The 14,089-nt window shown below is 57.4% G+C and overlaps 1 protein-coding gene across 3 annotated transcripts in view; it reads left to right on the forward strand.

Annotated features, from left to right (window-relative positions):
* The window catches only part of PXDN (peroxidasin), a 65,321-nt gene that overhangs the window by 31,012 nt on the left and 20,220 nt on the right, over positions 1 to 14,089 (forward strand). For 2 of the 3 annotated variants that reach the window (XM_027550714.1, XM_027550715.1), the window contains 9 exons: positions 2,576 to 2,647; positions 2,973 to 3,044; positions 5,813 to 5,982; positions 6,985 to 7,102; positions 7,726 to 7,895; positions 10,914 to 11,186; positions 12,518 to 12,634; positions 12,925 to 13,083; positions 13,711 to 13,823. In XM_027550714.1, coding sequence (XP_027406515.1) covers positions 2,576 to 2,647; positions 2,973 to 3,044; positions 5,813 to 5,982; positions 6,985 to 7,102; positions 7,726 to 7,895; positions 10,914 to 11,186; positions 12,518 to 12,634; positions 12,925 to 13,083; positions 13,711 to 13,823 — 1,264 coding nt within the window. Of the gene's footprint in view, positions 1 to 2,575; positions 2,648 to 2,972; positions 3,045 to 5,812; positions 5,983 to 6,984; positions 7,103 to 7,135; positions 7,386 to 7,725; positions 7,896 to 10,913; positions 11,187 to 12,517; positions 12,635 to 12,924; positions 13,084 to 13,710; positions 13,824 to 14,089 lie in introns of those variants that run through there. The other variant, XM_027550716.1, reaches the window with a different exon arrangement.

The following is a 14,089-nucleotide window of genomic DNA, read 5'->3' on the forward strand; positions in this document are numbered from 1 at the left end:
GGAGGCGGTCGTCCTTGCGCAGCATTTCCTGTTTGTGAATCTGCACGTTGAGGCTACTTCCCTTGCTCATGACATCATTATTTTGGAGAAAATAAACTTTCCTCCATGTGTTTCCAGTTAGGGAACACCGGATGCCGTTTCTGGGGCCTCATATGAAGTCCTGCTCTGCTGTGAAGTCAGCCTGTCCATTTTAAGCAGAGTTCGTGGTCAGAGGCGTTTCTCTGACCCGCTTATTACTTGGCCAGTCCTGGGCTGTCCAACACTGGGCTGGCGTCACCATGTGCAAGGCAGTTTCGTCCCGCGTGCCGCCGTGGGGGAGGATGTCTTCGGTGTTTTGTCGGTTGGCAGGACGGAAGCTTCCCCAGAGACCTCGAGGCGGAACTGGGGAGGCCTCACCCAAAGCAGGAGCTTCCGAAGCACACGCTGGGCTCGTGCTTAAATACCTGTTTATTTATTCGGCTGAAAGCTGCTTTCCCAGCCCGCTGTGCTTGGTGTGGACTGGACTGGGCGGGGGAGGTTGGCCTGAGGGCTGCGTGCACAGAGGTCAGGCCATCGCAGGGACCCATGGGCATCTGGAGAGGCGCTGGGGAGGGAGGCTCCCCGGGAGCATGTCCCCGCATCCCTCTTGGTGTGAAGGGCTCGAGCTGGGCAGGACACACTCTCAGGAGCCAGGTGAGGCTCTGGCCTTAGGGTTGGGGGAGTGATCTGGGTTGTTTTGGAGGAAAACAGAGTGGGTGGAACAGGGAGGAAGGGAGTGGCACCCCCGAGGTGAGGTCTGCGTGGACACTGGTGACTAAGGCCCTGGGGCGTGTCCTGCAGACACCGGGGAGGTGCTGGGCAGGGGTCTCTGCTGCTGAGACTTGGGGGTGAAGAGGCAGGCGGCTCAGACCCAGGCCCACCCGCGCGGAGGCCCCTTGGGAGAAGGGGCGTGTCCCCAAGGAGAGCAGGCTCAGGTCCTCCCCCAGAGTGTGCCCAGCCCAGGGACCTCCACGCCCCTCGGCCAGAGGCAGGGCTGGTGGAGGGGGAGGCAGAGGCCCTGTCTACCCAGCAGCTCTACCCTCTCAGGCCTTAAAGGAGGAGGGCACGACTGTGCGGTGCGAGTGTTTAGACTTTATTTGACTGAATCGATTGTTGGGGGGTCTCACTAATGGGCCATGTGCACACACACCCCGCCCCACTCCCAGGCTGGGCAAGGCTCGTGCAGGGGTCTCACTAATGTGGCCCCCCGCCCTGCTCCCAGGCTGGGTGAGGCCGTGGAGCCGGTGCAAACGCAGAGCGAGAAACCTTGTGAGGGCCTGCGTCCTCAGGTCGCCAGCTGCCTGGTGTCCTTCATGCTGGTCTCTGCCCCTCCGTTGGAGCCGCCCCGGGCTCCCTGGAGGCCACAGGCTGGTGTTGGGCACTATGCCGGGTGGGGCCCCCTTTCCTGCCCTGGGCCCATTTCCTCTCTGTCGGGGGTGGCCTCGAGGCAGCACCCATGGCTGGCCACCTGCGGGGCCGGCTTGTGGGTTTTTAAATCCAGCTTCCATGTGGTCCCTTCTCTCCCCGTTGTCCTCGCCCAGGACTCTCCCTGGGCCTGGCCGGCGGGCTCCCCTGGTCAGCCCGGCTGGGCCGCCCACGCCGACTGCTGGGGGCGCATCCTCGGTAGTCAGGACGGAGCTCTCCCCCCCCCGCCTGCCCCGGCCACCCTGCCCTGAGGTCCCCATGCAGGCGGGAGGGCGCTGGGCACAGCCCAGCCCCACCAGGCTTCCAGGGGAGGCAGCCCAGCAGCCCGGCACCCGCGCGGTCACCGTGTATCCTCCCAGCGTCTGGCGGGGTGAGAGCAGACCCCGGCGGGCCAGCGCGTCAGGAGGGGCTCCTGTGGAGACACCCGTTAGAAGGTGACTTAGCCGTTCTTCTGAGGGAAAAACCCTCCGGCTTTCACAGTGAGAAGAGCAGTGTTTAGGAAAACCAGAAGAACTTCGTTTTACGGAAACTGTGTCCGTTGTAGAAAGCAAGGGCTCGTCTTGCGTGGATGGCTTCTGGGCCGTGAGGCTCTGTGCAGTCCAGGGGCGTTTGAGGCGGCGCAGTGTCCGCTCGGGCAGCTTTCTTCTCTTCTCTGTGTGGTGGTTGTTTCTGCAGCTGAGAAGCAATGTTCCCAGCGCCCCTTTGAAGCGTGAGTTAGGCTCCTAAATCCATCTGTGAGTTAGACGGTTGGAACTAAGGCGTTCCCATACCTGCGTGTGTGGTGAGGTGAAGATTCTGTTGGGTTTTCTAGAAAAGTCCGTGGCTGTGGAGCTGGGCATCCCTGGTCCCTCCCCCTTGGGTGGGGAAGAGGCCCGGTGGGCAGGCTAACCCTTTCTCTCACCGCTCCGTCCGCCAGTTACAGTCTGCACCCAGTTTTCCGCGGTCTTTAACCTTCCTGCTGGATGACTTCATTTGATCCGCATACAATGTAGGAGCTCTAGAGAGTTATCTATTGATGTGTGGATTCGAATGACTTAGAGAAAACATGTGTTCAGTGAAACTCTGTAGCTCTGTAGAAACACAGAATTGCTTACAACTTGTTTCTTGTCCCCTTTTTTGAAAACTTCTTTAGATACCTGCACTTCAATCAGATAGAAACTTTGGACCCGGAGTCATTTCAGCATCTGCCGAAGCTGGAGAGGCTGTAAGTCTGGTCTGCCTCCTGCGGTTCTGGAGCTCCTGGCTCAGCCCTTCCCCTGTGACAGAAAGAGCACCTCCCCTGTTCAAACTCTGCGGCATCTCAGCAGGGAGTCTGTGCTTCTCCCCTGACAGTCCAGGAGTGGAATAGCGATAAGATGGGGGGATTATTTTCTCTGCTCAATGGCATTGCTCCCAAGTTCATTTGTATTAAACAAAGGCAGTCACCGAGACAGTCTTCTCAAGCTGGTTTACTTGACTGTGTATAGTCTTTTCTCCACGTCTAAGCAGCATTTTAAGGAATCTCTTCGGTTTATTCTCTCTTTCAACAGGTTTTTACATAACAACCGAATCACACATTTGGTTCCGGGGACATTTAATCACTTGGAATCTATGAAAAGATTGTAAGTACACTGACCTTTATGCCGTCTTTCCGGCAAAGACAGCTTCTCCATGCCATGCATTCACCTCCCTCTTCACTGGGTATTTCAAGGATTTCATCACATGCTGGATGTGACTCAGGAAGGGAGGGTGGATTAAACCATCAGAGCCACAACCCGGACCTCACTGACTCAGGAAATGTGCCTCAGGTTAACACAGTAGGCAAGTAAGACTACCTTAAAAATCAATTTTAAATGCTTCAAATTAGTTTTTTATTCCATGTTAACATATTTTATTGATGGAAATAAAATCGGCCTAGAAGGAGTCTCTAAGCTATATTCCGTTCCTTTTCTTTAGTCGTGCACACAACTGAGTTCCGTCCATTTTCAGATCTCTGAAAAGAAGCTGTCTTCACACTGATCACTTCTGACAGGACCGATGACAGAACCGAGGTGTTCTCACAGAACCAAGGAGTTCTGACATGACCGATGACAGAACCGAGGTGTTCTCACAGAACCGAGGAGTTCTGACATGACCGATGACAGAACCGAGGTGTTCTCACAGAACCAAGGAGTTCTGACATGACCGATGACAGAACCGAGGTGTTCTCACAGAACCGAGGTGTTTTGATAGAGCTGAGATGTTCTCACAGAACCGATGACAGACCAAGGAGTTCTGACAGGACCGATGACAGAACCGAGTTGTTCTGATAGGACCGAGGAGTTCTGACCGGACCGAGGTGTTCTGACAGGACTGATGACAGAACCGAGGTGTTCTCACAGAACCGAGGAGTTCTGACATGACCGATGACAGAACCGAGGTGTTCTCACAGAACCGAGGAGTTCTGACATGACCGATGACAGAACCGAGGTGTTCTCACAGAACCGAGGTGTTTTGATAGAGCTGAGATGTTCTCACAGAACCGATGACAGACCAAGGAGTTCTGACAGGACCGATGACAGAACCGAGTTGTTCTGATAGGACCGAGGAGTTCTGACCGGACCGAGGTGTTCTGACAGGACTGATGACAGAACCGAGGTGTTCTCACAGAACCGAGGAGTTCTGACATGACCGATGACAGAACCAAGGTGTTCTGACAGAACCGAAGTGTTTTGATAGAGCTGAGATGTTCTCACAGAACCGATGACAGACCGAGGAGTTCTGACAGGACCGCGACAGAACCGAGTTGTTCTGATAGGACCGAGGAGTTCTGACTGGACCGAGGTGTTCTGACAGCACTGATGACAGAACCGAGGTGTTCTGGTGCTGGTGGGAGACGCTGACTCATGTCTTCTGTGCGCTTTTCTCTGAGGTCTTGAAGGCCATTGTTTCTCAGTTAGATATTACTCAGTGTGAACAATGAACTAGATTTAAGAAAGAGACAGAAAGGTCAGATTGCCGAGCCTGGACCCAGGGTGGACTTCTGTTTCTCTCCTCAGTGAAGTAAAACACAGCTTTCCTCACAATTTGTAGTCTGTTTCTTTAGGATAAAGAAGATAAAGAAATCTCTAGCCAAATGTCAAGGTGCGTTCTAGGGGGCAGATAAGATAACTGCTGCCTCTCTGACAGATAAGAGAGCAGGAAAGAGGTTGCCGGGCGTCACCTGGACGGGTCAGGCAGGCAGCGCCTCCCTGAGTCCAGCCCAGGCTGGCAGGGTCTGTCCCCCGCCTTCTTTCTGCCCCTCGGTTCCGCCCTCTGGGCCGTGGCCTTTGCCCGTCTGCGACACACCTCAGACTTCTCGGCTCCATCGAGCTCCCCCTGACCCCTGGGTGGCCGAGGGGAGCGTGCAGCCGGGGGCTTCCGGCCAGTGTCACCTACTGGGCCCACCTGCCCACCCACTGTCCTCGGGGCCCGTCGTCAGTACAGAGGTCCTGGTATTTTCCCAGCGGGGCTGAGGGGCCAGTGGGCGCCGGGCAGGTCCCCGTGGCCGGGGGAGCTCTGGCGGGTCTGCGTGGAGCCCCTTAGACCCCGCTGGCTGTACTCATCAGAGCTGACCATCTGGAGAGGGGCCAGCCCTACCTGCCGCTCCCCCCAACCCCGAGCCAGCCTCAGAGAGATGCAGGTGGGAGGTGTGACGTCGGGCTGGCCTCCCGGGGAGCCCTGGCCTGTGGGGGTGCTGAGTGGACGCCTGCGAGCAGCCCCCCAGCTCTGGTCCCAGGGGCCCCCTGCCCAGCGTGGCCAGCCTGCAGCGGGGGTCTGAGCAGGGCTGGTTTCCGGCCTCTTGCCAGCACGTGTCAGGTCAGGCGGCCGTGGCTTCGGGTTCCCCTGTTACACCCCTCAGCTTGGGCTCCGCCACGTAAACGGCCATCGTCCCGAGGGCGGAGGCGATGCCCTGCCTGTTCCACTCTTGGGAGGGTTGTGTCCACCTTCATGGGCCCCCTCCCTGTGGGCTTGCAGGATCATTCAGCCCCTGAGAGGTGCCTCTTGGGGGTGTCAGTCACGTGAGGTAATCCCGGAAGACGACGGGAGTGGTGCTGGGTTGGGGGAGTCCCTCGTTTCCCGTCTCACACGGGCTCCTGTCCTGCCCTGCCTCCGCCAGCCCACGTTGGTCCTGCGTCCACCCTGCATCTCACGCCTTTGGTTGCTCTCAACACCACCCTTTACTGTGTCGCTTGGGCTCCCTGCTCCCCGGCTCTGGTTCTGCCGAGTGTGGGTCCCGCCAGCTCAGGTCCTGGTCGGGCAGGACCTGCTCAGATCCCACTGTCTGCAGCCCCCGCGCCACGGGTCCGTCTGGGCTGGGTCAGCCCTGCGCGTCCACGTCCACGTCTCACGCGCGGCCTCCTCCGTGCAGGCGCCTGGACTCCAACGCGCTCCGCTGTGACTGTGAGATCCTGTGGCTGGCGGACCTGCTGAAGGGCTACGCGCGGTCAGGAAACGCGCAGGCCGCGGCCACCTGTGAGTATCCCAGGCGCATCCAGGGCCGGTCGGTGGCCACCATCACCCCAGAGGAGCTGGACTGTGGTGAGTGCCTCCGGAGGGCGGGGCGCCTGCAGCCCTGTGTCCATCTGTCCCTGGGAACCCCACAAAGCGAGTCTGGGTGGGCCTCACTGGTCCCTACTCAGAGTGTGTCTCTGCAGTGCCTGTAGGAAACTACTTTGTAATAAACGTGGATTTTATTGTCAGGTTTCCCTGCAAAAAAAAAAAGCAACGTGAAATGCATCAGGTCCTCTGTTGCTCCTTCTGACCGTCTGCCTTTAGAGGCTGCAGCTGCCGGGCGGCAGGGCCCGTGGTGGGAGGGGGCGGCTCCTGGGGGAGGGCCTGGGGCTGCCAGCTGGGAGCTGGCCGCCTCCTGTGTCTGGATCTGGGCGGTGGCCACTCGGGGTGGACGGGGCTGGGTTCGTCCAGCCAATTCCCCTGAGTGCTGCCTGCAAGTGCGTGACCTCTCACCACAAACACAAGAAAAGAAGCAGTCAGACCCCACAAGGCAGAATCTCCCATATAAGTAAATGGCGAGGAACTCAGCTCCTCGGTGTACCGTGCCATAGGAGTGGGAAAATCAGCTTCTCCAGAGCATCATCTTTATATTCATATATTAAAAACAGACTTGACTGCAGTCGAAAGTCGCTGTGTTTCCTGGTAACGCGGCAGCTGCGTCACTTCGCTGGTCACCTTTTGTGACCTTTCGTAGACGATCCCTTTGCAGTTGGGCTCCTGGCCCTTCGAGTGTGCAGGCGACTGGTTTCAGCCCCGGGGGTGCCCTTTGGCCTCTCCGCGTCCTGCCCTCATTGGTGAGGGCCGGGCCGGTGGCAGGGGTCCCGCGGTGGGCCTCAGGTCCTGGAAACGCTGTGTGGTTCGGCTCTAACACCGTCTTCTCCGTGGAGAAGCCCACTGGCTGTTCTCACGGGAGTGTGTTTGGTTTGAACATGTGCGATTTTCTCTTGAACCAAAGGGACTTGCTCTGGGTTCTTGTTCGCACGGTGGTTTACGACCAAGACAAAAGGGTCTGCTTTCCTTTTGGCGCAGAAAGGCCTCGGATCACGTCGGAGCCTCAGGATGCTGACGTCACCCTGGGCAACACCGTCTTCTTCACCTGCAGGGCTGAGGGCAACCCCAAGCCCGAGATCATCTGGCTGCGGAACAAGTGAGTGCTACCGGACAGGGTGCCGGGCGCCGGGTCCCAGCCGTCAGAGGGGTGCTGGGCGCCGGGGCTGAGGGCAACCCCAAGCCCGAGATCATCTGGCTGCAGAACAAGTGAGTGCTCCCGGACAGGGTGCCGGGCGCTGGGTCCCAGCCGTCAGAGGGGTGCCGGTGCCGGGTCCCAGCCGTCAGAGGGGTGCTGGGCGCCAGGTCCCAGCCGTCAGAGGGGTGCTGGGCACCAGGGCTGAGGGCAACCCCAAGCCCGAGATCATCTGGCTGCAGAACAAGTGAGTGCTCCCGGACAGGGTGCCAGGCGCTGGGTCCCAGCCGTCAGAGGGGTGCCGGTGCCGGGTCCCAGCCGTCAGAGGGGTGCTGGCCACCGGGTGCCAGCCATCCCTGTACCCCAGAAGCTCCAGGGTGCCTGCCCACCCTGACCTTTCCTCCTCCTCTCACACAACCCTTTCTGCTCCTCCGTGGAGGGAATGCAAAGAGGAGAAGACGTTTCTCTGGCACCTCAAGTGCTCTGTACCTGGAGGCCAGGGTCCCTGGGCTGGGACCAGACATCCACAGAGGACTGGATGTTTCCTGTGCTTTGGGGGCCTGAGCCAGCCAGGTCTGTCGTTATAGCAATGAGCTGAGCATGAAGACGGATTCCCGTTTGAACTTGCTGGATGACGGGACCCTCATGATCCAGAACACGCGGGAGACGGACCAGGGCATCTACCAGTGCATGGCGAAGAATGTGGCCGGGGAGGTGAAGACGCAGGAGGTGACCCTCAGGTACTTCCGGTCTCCAGGTAGGCACAGAGCTCCTCGGATACTCAGCACCCCCGAATCCCCTTCCTCCCGTCCACCCCCCTCTCTCTTTGCACCTGGTGGCGAGGGACAGACACCAGCGTCCCGGCTGGAGCACCAGCAGCAGGGTCAGCTCAGGGTCACAGATGACCCCTGACCGTTGCTCTGGCCCACCGCAAACCCTTAACCCAGGTGGTCACTCAGAGTGGCCGTGGGTAGCCACTGCTGGGATCACTGTCCAGAGGGCTGTGGACACCTGGGGGACAAGTGTCCCCGCCCGATACCTCCACTCGCGGTGGTCCCAAGGGCATCTCACTGGCTGCCCCCTGGCAGTGGGCTTGCTCTTGTGCTACAGGCCCTGGCTACTTTAAAAGAAACCCAAAATCTGAATTTGGGTGCAAAATTCCCATATCTATAGTATTGGTACCTGATCTGAAAAGACAATTGGAGCCAAAGGAAGCACAGCTGTGTCCTTGGATTGGCCTGGGCCACACCAGGTTACAAACCCCACTCTTGTCCAAGTGTTGACCTTGGGACTTTGGCCAGAAGAGGAGCTGACTCTTGGAGAAGAGCCTGGGGGTGACCCTGGTCCCAGGGCTGCTGGGCACAGCACCTGTGGCCCTGGTGCCACCACGGTTCTGGGTCGTCCTCATGTGAGTGCGCCTGGTCTGTGTTTCTCTCGTGCTGTGGCATTCAGGGCCTTGCAACACCTTCGGCTGCAGGATGAATGGTTTCTGTGTTTGTTTGTTTAGAGTCTTACTATGAGAACTTTGTATGCCTCGGTATATCCCAGCAGAGACATGTCCAGATTTACTGATGAATGAGAATCCCCAGCTCTCAAACACCAGTTTAGAGGAATGCGCAGGGCAGATAACTGCAGCCAAGTCAAATCCCTTTAATCCCAGGTTCCCCAAGTGGAGCAAGGCGTCCAGGATTTCTGCAGAGCCACACGGCTGTGAGTCTGCCAGACAAGACAGGGCTCCTGGTCATGAAGGAGCTTGTGCTTTGTTTGTAAGGACCAGGGAAACCCACACAATGTTGACCGGAGTGGTGCAGTGCTGGAGGGACACGTCAGAACAGAAGGGAACAGCAGAACGTGAAAGGGCCAGTCCTTAGCACAGTTGCTGTGTCAACAGGGCCGCTGATCCCTGGATGGGAATAGTAGTCTCTCTCTGGCCCGAGAATTCCAAATCTAACCTCTTTTGATCCGAATCTTGGTTTGTTTCTCAGGAACAAGAGCCTTCCTTAGTGCACCAGTCTCAGCTTGTTGGCCTTGCTCCCAGAGATGCACGTGAAGCGTCTCCTACAGGGGGGTGGGGAGGTCACTGCAGACCAAGGGCTCAGCCAGTGGCAGCCGCCCAGCCTGGACCGGGGGCCGCCCGGCCTGGACCGGGGGCCGCCCAGCCTGGACCGGGGACTGCCCGGCCTGGACCAGGGACTGCCCGGCCTGGACCGGGGGCAGCCAGTCAGCCTGGACCAGGGGCCGCCCGGCCTGGACCAGTGGCAGCCAGTCAGCCTGGACCAGGGGCCGCCCGGCCTGGACCAGGGGCCGCCCAGCCTGGACCAGGGGCCGCCCAGCCTGGACCGGGGGCCGCCCAGCCTGGACCACTGCCTGGCTTTACAAGATCTTTACACTAAGAATGTGTTTTGCCTTTTTTATGTGATTGAAAACACTTACGAATAGCAGTTTAGAATACATGATGAAATGAAGTTCAGATTTCAGTCTATTGATTAGGTCTTTTTGGAACATAATCATACTCAAAGATTTATGGCCTGAAAGGCCCAAAGTACATGCGCTGTGCCCCTCTGTGGAAGTCTGCCAGTCCTATGATATAGATGACGATGGCCTGTGAGTAAGTTTCCATGAGTCACAAAGGGTAAATGTTCTTTATCTATTTTGAAGCTCTGTTATTAGGGACATATTAGTCCACAGTGTTTATCTTCCTCATGAATTAAACTTTGATTATTAACACTTTCACCTCTCTCAGTGTTTTTTGCCCTAAGATGGGTCTGATTTTATACAGAGGCAACCATTTTTCCTTTAATTAGTGTTTATCACCTGTACCTTTCCCACCATTTTGCTCTGCTCTAAACTGTCACAGAATCTCAAATAACATCATAATCAATATATAAAATCCTAGCCAATCCTGTGAGTGTTCAGTAAGTGGAATAGATGAAGGCTGTAAGTAGCTTTGGGCTAGATAGATCAAGGTTTGTAACCAAAGAAGTTACAAAAAGATTACTTATTTTTGGAGCTTTTTCGGTTGGAAAATCGTGAATAAGGATGTCAGCCCAAAGAAACAGCACAGTAATAAGTCCTTTTTTAAAAACATGTATTGTTCTGTAAGCCTATTAAAATACCTATGGGGTAAAGTCCTAGCAGAGTAATTTCTGAGCGGAAGGGTGAGTGAATTTCCGGATTTGAGATGCGCAGCCACGTTTCTGTCCTGGTGGAGCAGGGCAGCTTGCGCTCCTGACGTGTTAGAAACATGTCTGTTTCTGTGCATACTCATCTCAAGAGCTCAATAATAAATATGTGGATTTTTTTTCTGGATTTAGAGTTGAAAACTGAGCAACTGAACTGAACTGAACTATTATCATGCTATTCGTTTGTATTTTCCTTTCTGTGAGGGAAAAATTTTTTATTTCTGTATGTTCTAAATACCCTTTAAAAACAGTGTTTTATAACCAGTAAGAACTACTCGCAAGGTTTACTTACTAACAAGACTGACAAAATGCTTTTAGAATCATCAAAAGTGAGACTGCACCAGAATTCAGTCCATGTTTGAAAAAGGAACCGGTTCTAACTGGTCAGCCCTGCTGATGCTGGCTTGACCTGACGCCGTGCGCTGTCTTTGTGGTCTGCACGTTTCTTTGAAAAGGAGAGGAGATAAAGCGTGCAGTTGTGTTGAATTGGTTCTACTCATTTTAGACGTCAGTAGGTAGAACGAGTAGGAAAGGCAAGCAGACGGGTCTGCTAAGCTGGAGGATGTTGATTGCACATCTGTCTCCCGCGGCAGCTCGCCCAGCATTTGTCATCCAGCCCCAGAACACAGAGGTGCTGGTCGGGGAGAGTGTGACTTTGGAGTGCAGCGCCACGGGCCACCCCCCGCCTCAGATCACCTGGACCAGGGGCGACCGCAGCCCCGTGCCCACGGACCCTCGGGTGAGCATCACCCCGTCCGGCGGCCTCTACATCCAGAACGTGGAGCAGGAGGACAGCGGGGAGTACGCCTGCTTCGCCTCCAACACGGTGGACAGCATCCACGCGACGGCGTTCATCATCGTCCAAGGTGAGGCCCGCCGGTGCGGAGCCCCGCCTCCCTGGCGTCCCTGGAGCGCCCCGAGCTCCTCCTGGTGAGGCCGGCCCGCGCGGAGCCCCGCCTCCCTGGCCTCCCCAGAGCGGCCGGAGCTCCTCCTGATACCCCGTCCCTGCAGACCCTCCGTGGGACTGCTGACACGTTGATTTTCCGCCCGGAGGCATCAGGCGGCCAGGGCTCTGTTTTTCTGCCGTGTCCTCCGTGTGAATGTGGGTGTGCGTTTTCTGCCGTGTCCTCCGTGTGAATGTGGGTGTGTGTGCCGATTCACCGTTGTCTAGAAGGCTGGCACACGTGTTGGAATTTCCTTAGGGTCGACTTCTGAACTCGGAGCCTGAGAGTATATATAGTTCTAAGACTTAACGTTATGTGTTTCCGAAGTCCTTGACTGGTTAGAATGAGTTTATGAATAGTTTTCAAACTTAGTTGCAAAGCGGGACTTGGGCTGACAAGGGCTAGGACGGCGCAGGAGTGTGAGCGCAGAAGACGAGTTTCCCTCCTCCTGCCTCCCCGTCGGCTTTTCCGGCCTCCGGCGGAAGCAGACTCACTGGACGCCAGTGACTTTTCCTCTGTCCTCCGGCTCTTTCTCTGCACGCACGCCCGTACAGTCATGTTGTTTGGTTTTGATTGTGGCTGTCGTGTGTGTGCTGAGTCGTTTCAGTCGTGCCCGACTCTTTGTGACCCCATGGGCTCTAGCCCACCAGGTCCTCTGTCCCTTGGATTCTCCAGGCCAGAATCCTGGAGGGGGTTGCCATACTGTCCTCCAGGGGATCTTCCCGACCCAGGGCTGAGCCCCCGTCTCCCGCGTCTCCCGCATCGGCAGGCCGTTTCTTTACCACTAGCGCCACCTGGGAAGCTGGCTTGATGCTTTTATAAAAATGGAATTACGTTGGATATATTTATTCTGTAATTCGCTTTTGTCTCTCTCACCCAGTAGTAACAACATAACCCCTGTCACCGCACATAGTTGCACTGGATGACATTTATCCATTTGCAAATATATTGGTTTAGGCTGAGGAGATGAATCTGGGCCCTTTGCAGGAACCGAGGTTGGTCGTTAGTGAGTTCTATGCTGTTGGATCAATAGTCTCCGCACACGTGACCGTGTGATGCTGAGAAGCACCCAGGGTGTGGTCTTCTTCCTACTCCGCATCCTTTTCTCTGGCCTCTTCCTCCCTCCCTGGGATGCCGCACCAGCAGAGGGGTCCTGGTGGGCCCTCGGGGCGGCCTCGCTCCGGGAAGGAGACTGGCTTTGCACCCAGAGCTGTCCCCTTAATGCCTCGTTTCTGCGTCTTTCCCCCCGTAAGCGCTTCCTCAGTTCACCGTGACGCCCCAGGACAGAGCTGTCATCGAGGGCCAGACGGTTGAGTTCCACTGTGAGGCAAAGGGCTACCCGCAGCCTGTCATCGCCTGGACCAAAGGAGGTGAGTGGCCCACAGGGCAGCCACCCGCCCTGCCCCTCTTCGCTCCCTGGGGCACGGTGCCCTGGGCAGGCCGCAGCAGTGGAATCAGACGTGACTCAGCGCCGCGGCGCATCCGGCCGGACCTATCCTCACCGAGGACCAGGGCGGCAAGCCCGCCTCCGGGAACACGGACCTGGGGACAGAAGCTCCTCGATCCTTCCATCCCTCAGTCAGGCCTCTGCCTGGCCCCGAGGAAGGCTAGGCTCCTGCCCCTGCGTCCGCATCGCTGAGAGCGTGTCTCAACCTTGCAGGGAGCCAGCTGTCGGTGGACAGGCGCCACCTGGTCCTGTCCTCGGGGACGCTGAGGATCTTGGCCGTCGCCCTGCATGACCAGGGCCAGTACGAGTGCCAGGCCGTGAACATCATCGGCTCCCAGAGGGTCGCTGCACACCTGACCGTCCAGCCCCGAGGTAGACGGTGGTCCTCACCCTCCCCCAGCAGACCACCCTGGACTTGCATCATGAGGCCTTAGTCATAGCTGGAATCGTCCATGTCAGCCGTGGGGACCCTGCTCATGGGGGCATGGGCATGGTGGGCTCCTGCGGTTCAGTGGGCTGTGCGTCCACTGCTAGTCTGTGGCCCCGTGTCGTGGGTGGCCTGGCCTGGGGGAGGGGGCTGGAGGCTCTGCCTGCAGAGTGTCGATAGGGGTTGAGGCCTGGGTCTGATCCGGCCGATGGGCTTTGGGTTTCCTTCCAGTCCTGACCAGGCAGGACAGTGGATGGCCCGTGAGTGGGGCTGCTAGCTGGTGCCCTGCTTCCTGCCTCATCACCAGTTCCTGGGGGTCGAGGCCTTGGACTCGCACGCAGGGCAGGAGCCACACAGACAGGCGGGCCACTGCCCTGAGGCTGCCGCTCACGGGGAGGCTGGAAGCCCCAGAGGTCCTGTCTGGCTTCTTCTTAGCAGGAAACAGGGTCACGGCCCGGCCACAGCGAGGGCACTCGGTGCCCTGGGCCTGCTCAGACCGGGGGCGGGGCATCTGCTGCAAACCTTGAACTGCCTGGGTTCTGTGCGCGGCAGCCCCTGTCCTTGCCTTGCAGTCACCCCGGTGTTCACCAGCGTCCCCAGGGACATGACGGTGGAGGTGGGCAGCAACGTCCAGCTGCCCTGCCGTCCCCAGGGCGAGCCGGAGCCCGCTGTGACCTGGAACAAGGTAAGGGCTGAGGCGTCCGGCCCTGCCTTCGTGGGGGAGACAGCCACCCTGAACAAGACCGACTCGGGACATTTGCCCGTGCGTGTCCTTGGTGACAGAAGCGAAAACGAAGTCCCTCTTGCTAGGTCCTCGTCCAGCAATCACTGGAGAGATTTTCTGGTGTCCGTTTCACTGTGTTGTTCTTACTGAGCCCAGCACAGAAACGCTAGTCTGTGTTCAACTGTGAGCAAATTGTTCAATACAACCCACATTTCTGGAGGTCGTGA

This window comes from Bos indicus x Bos taurus, chromosome 8 (genome assembly GCF_003369695.1).
Source record: "Bos indicus x Bos taurus breed Angus x Brahman F1 hybrid chromosome 8, Bos_hybrid_MaternalHap_v2.0, whole genome shotgun sequence".
Classification (NCBI taxonomy): Eukaryota; Metazoa; Chordata; class Mammalia; order Artiodactyla; family Bovidae; genus Bos; species Bos indicus x Bos taurus.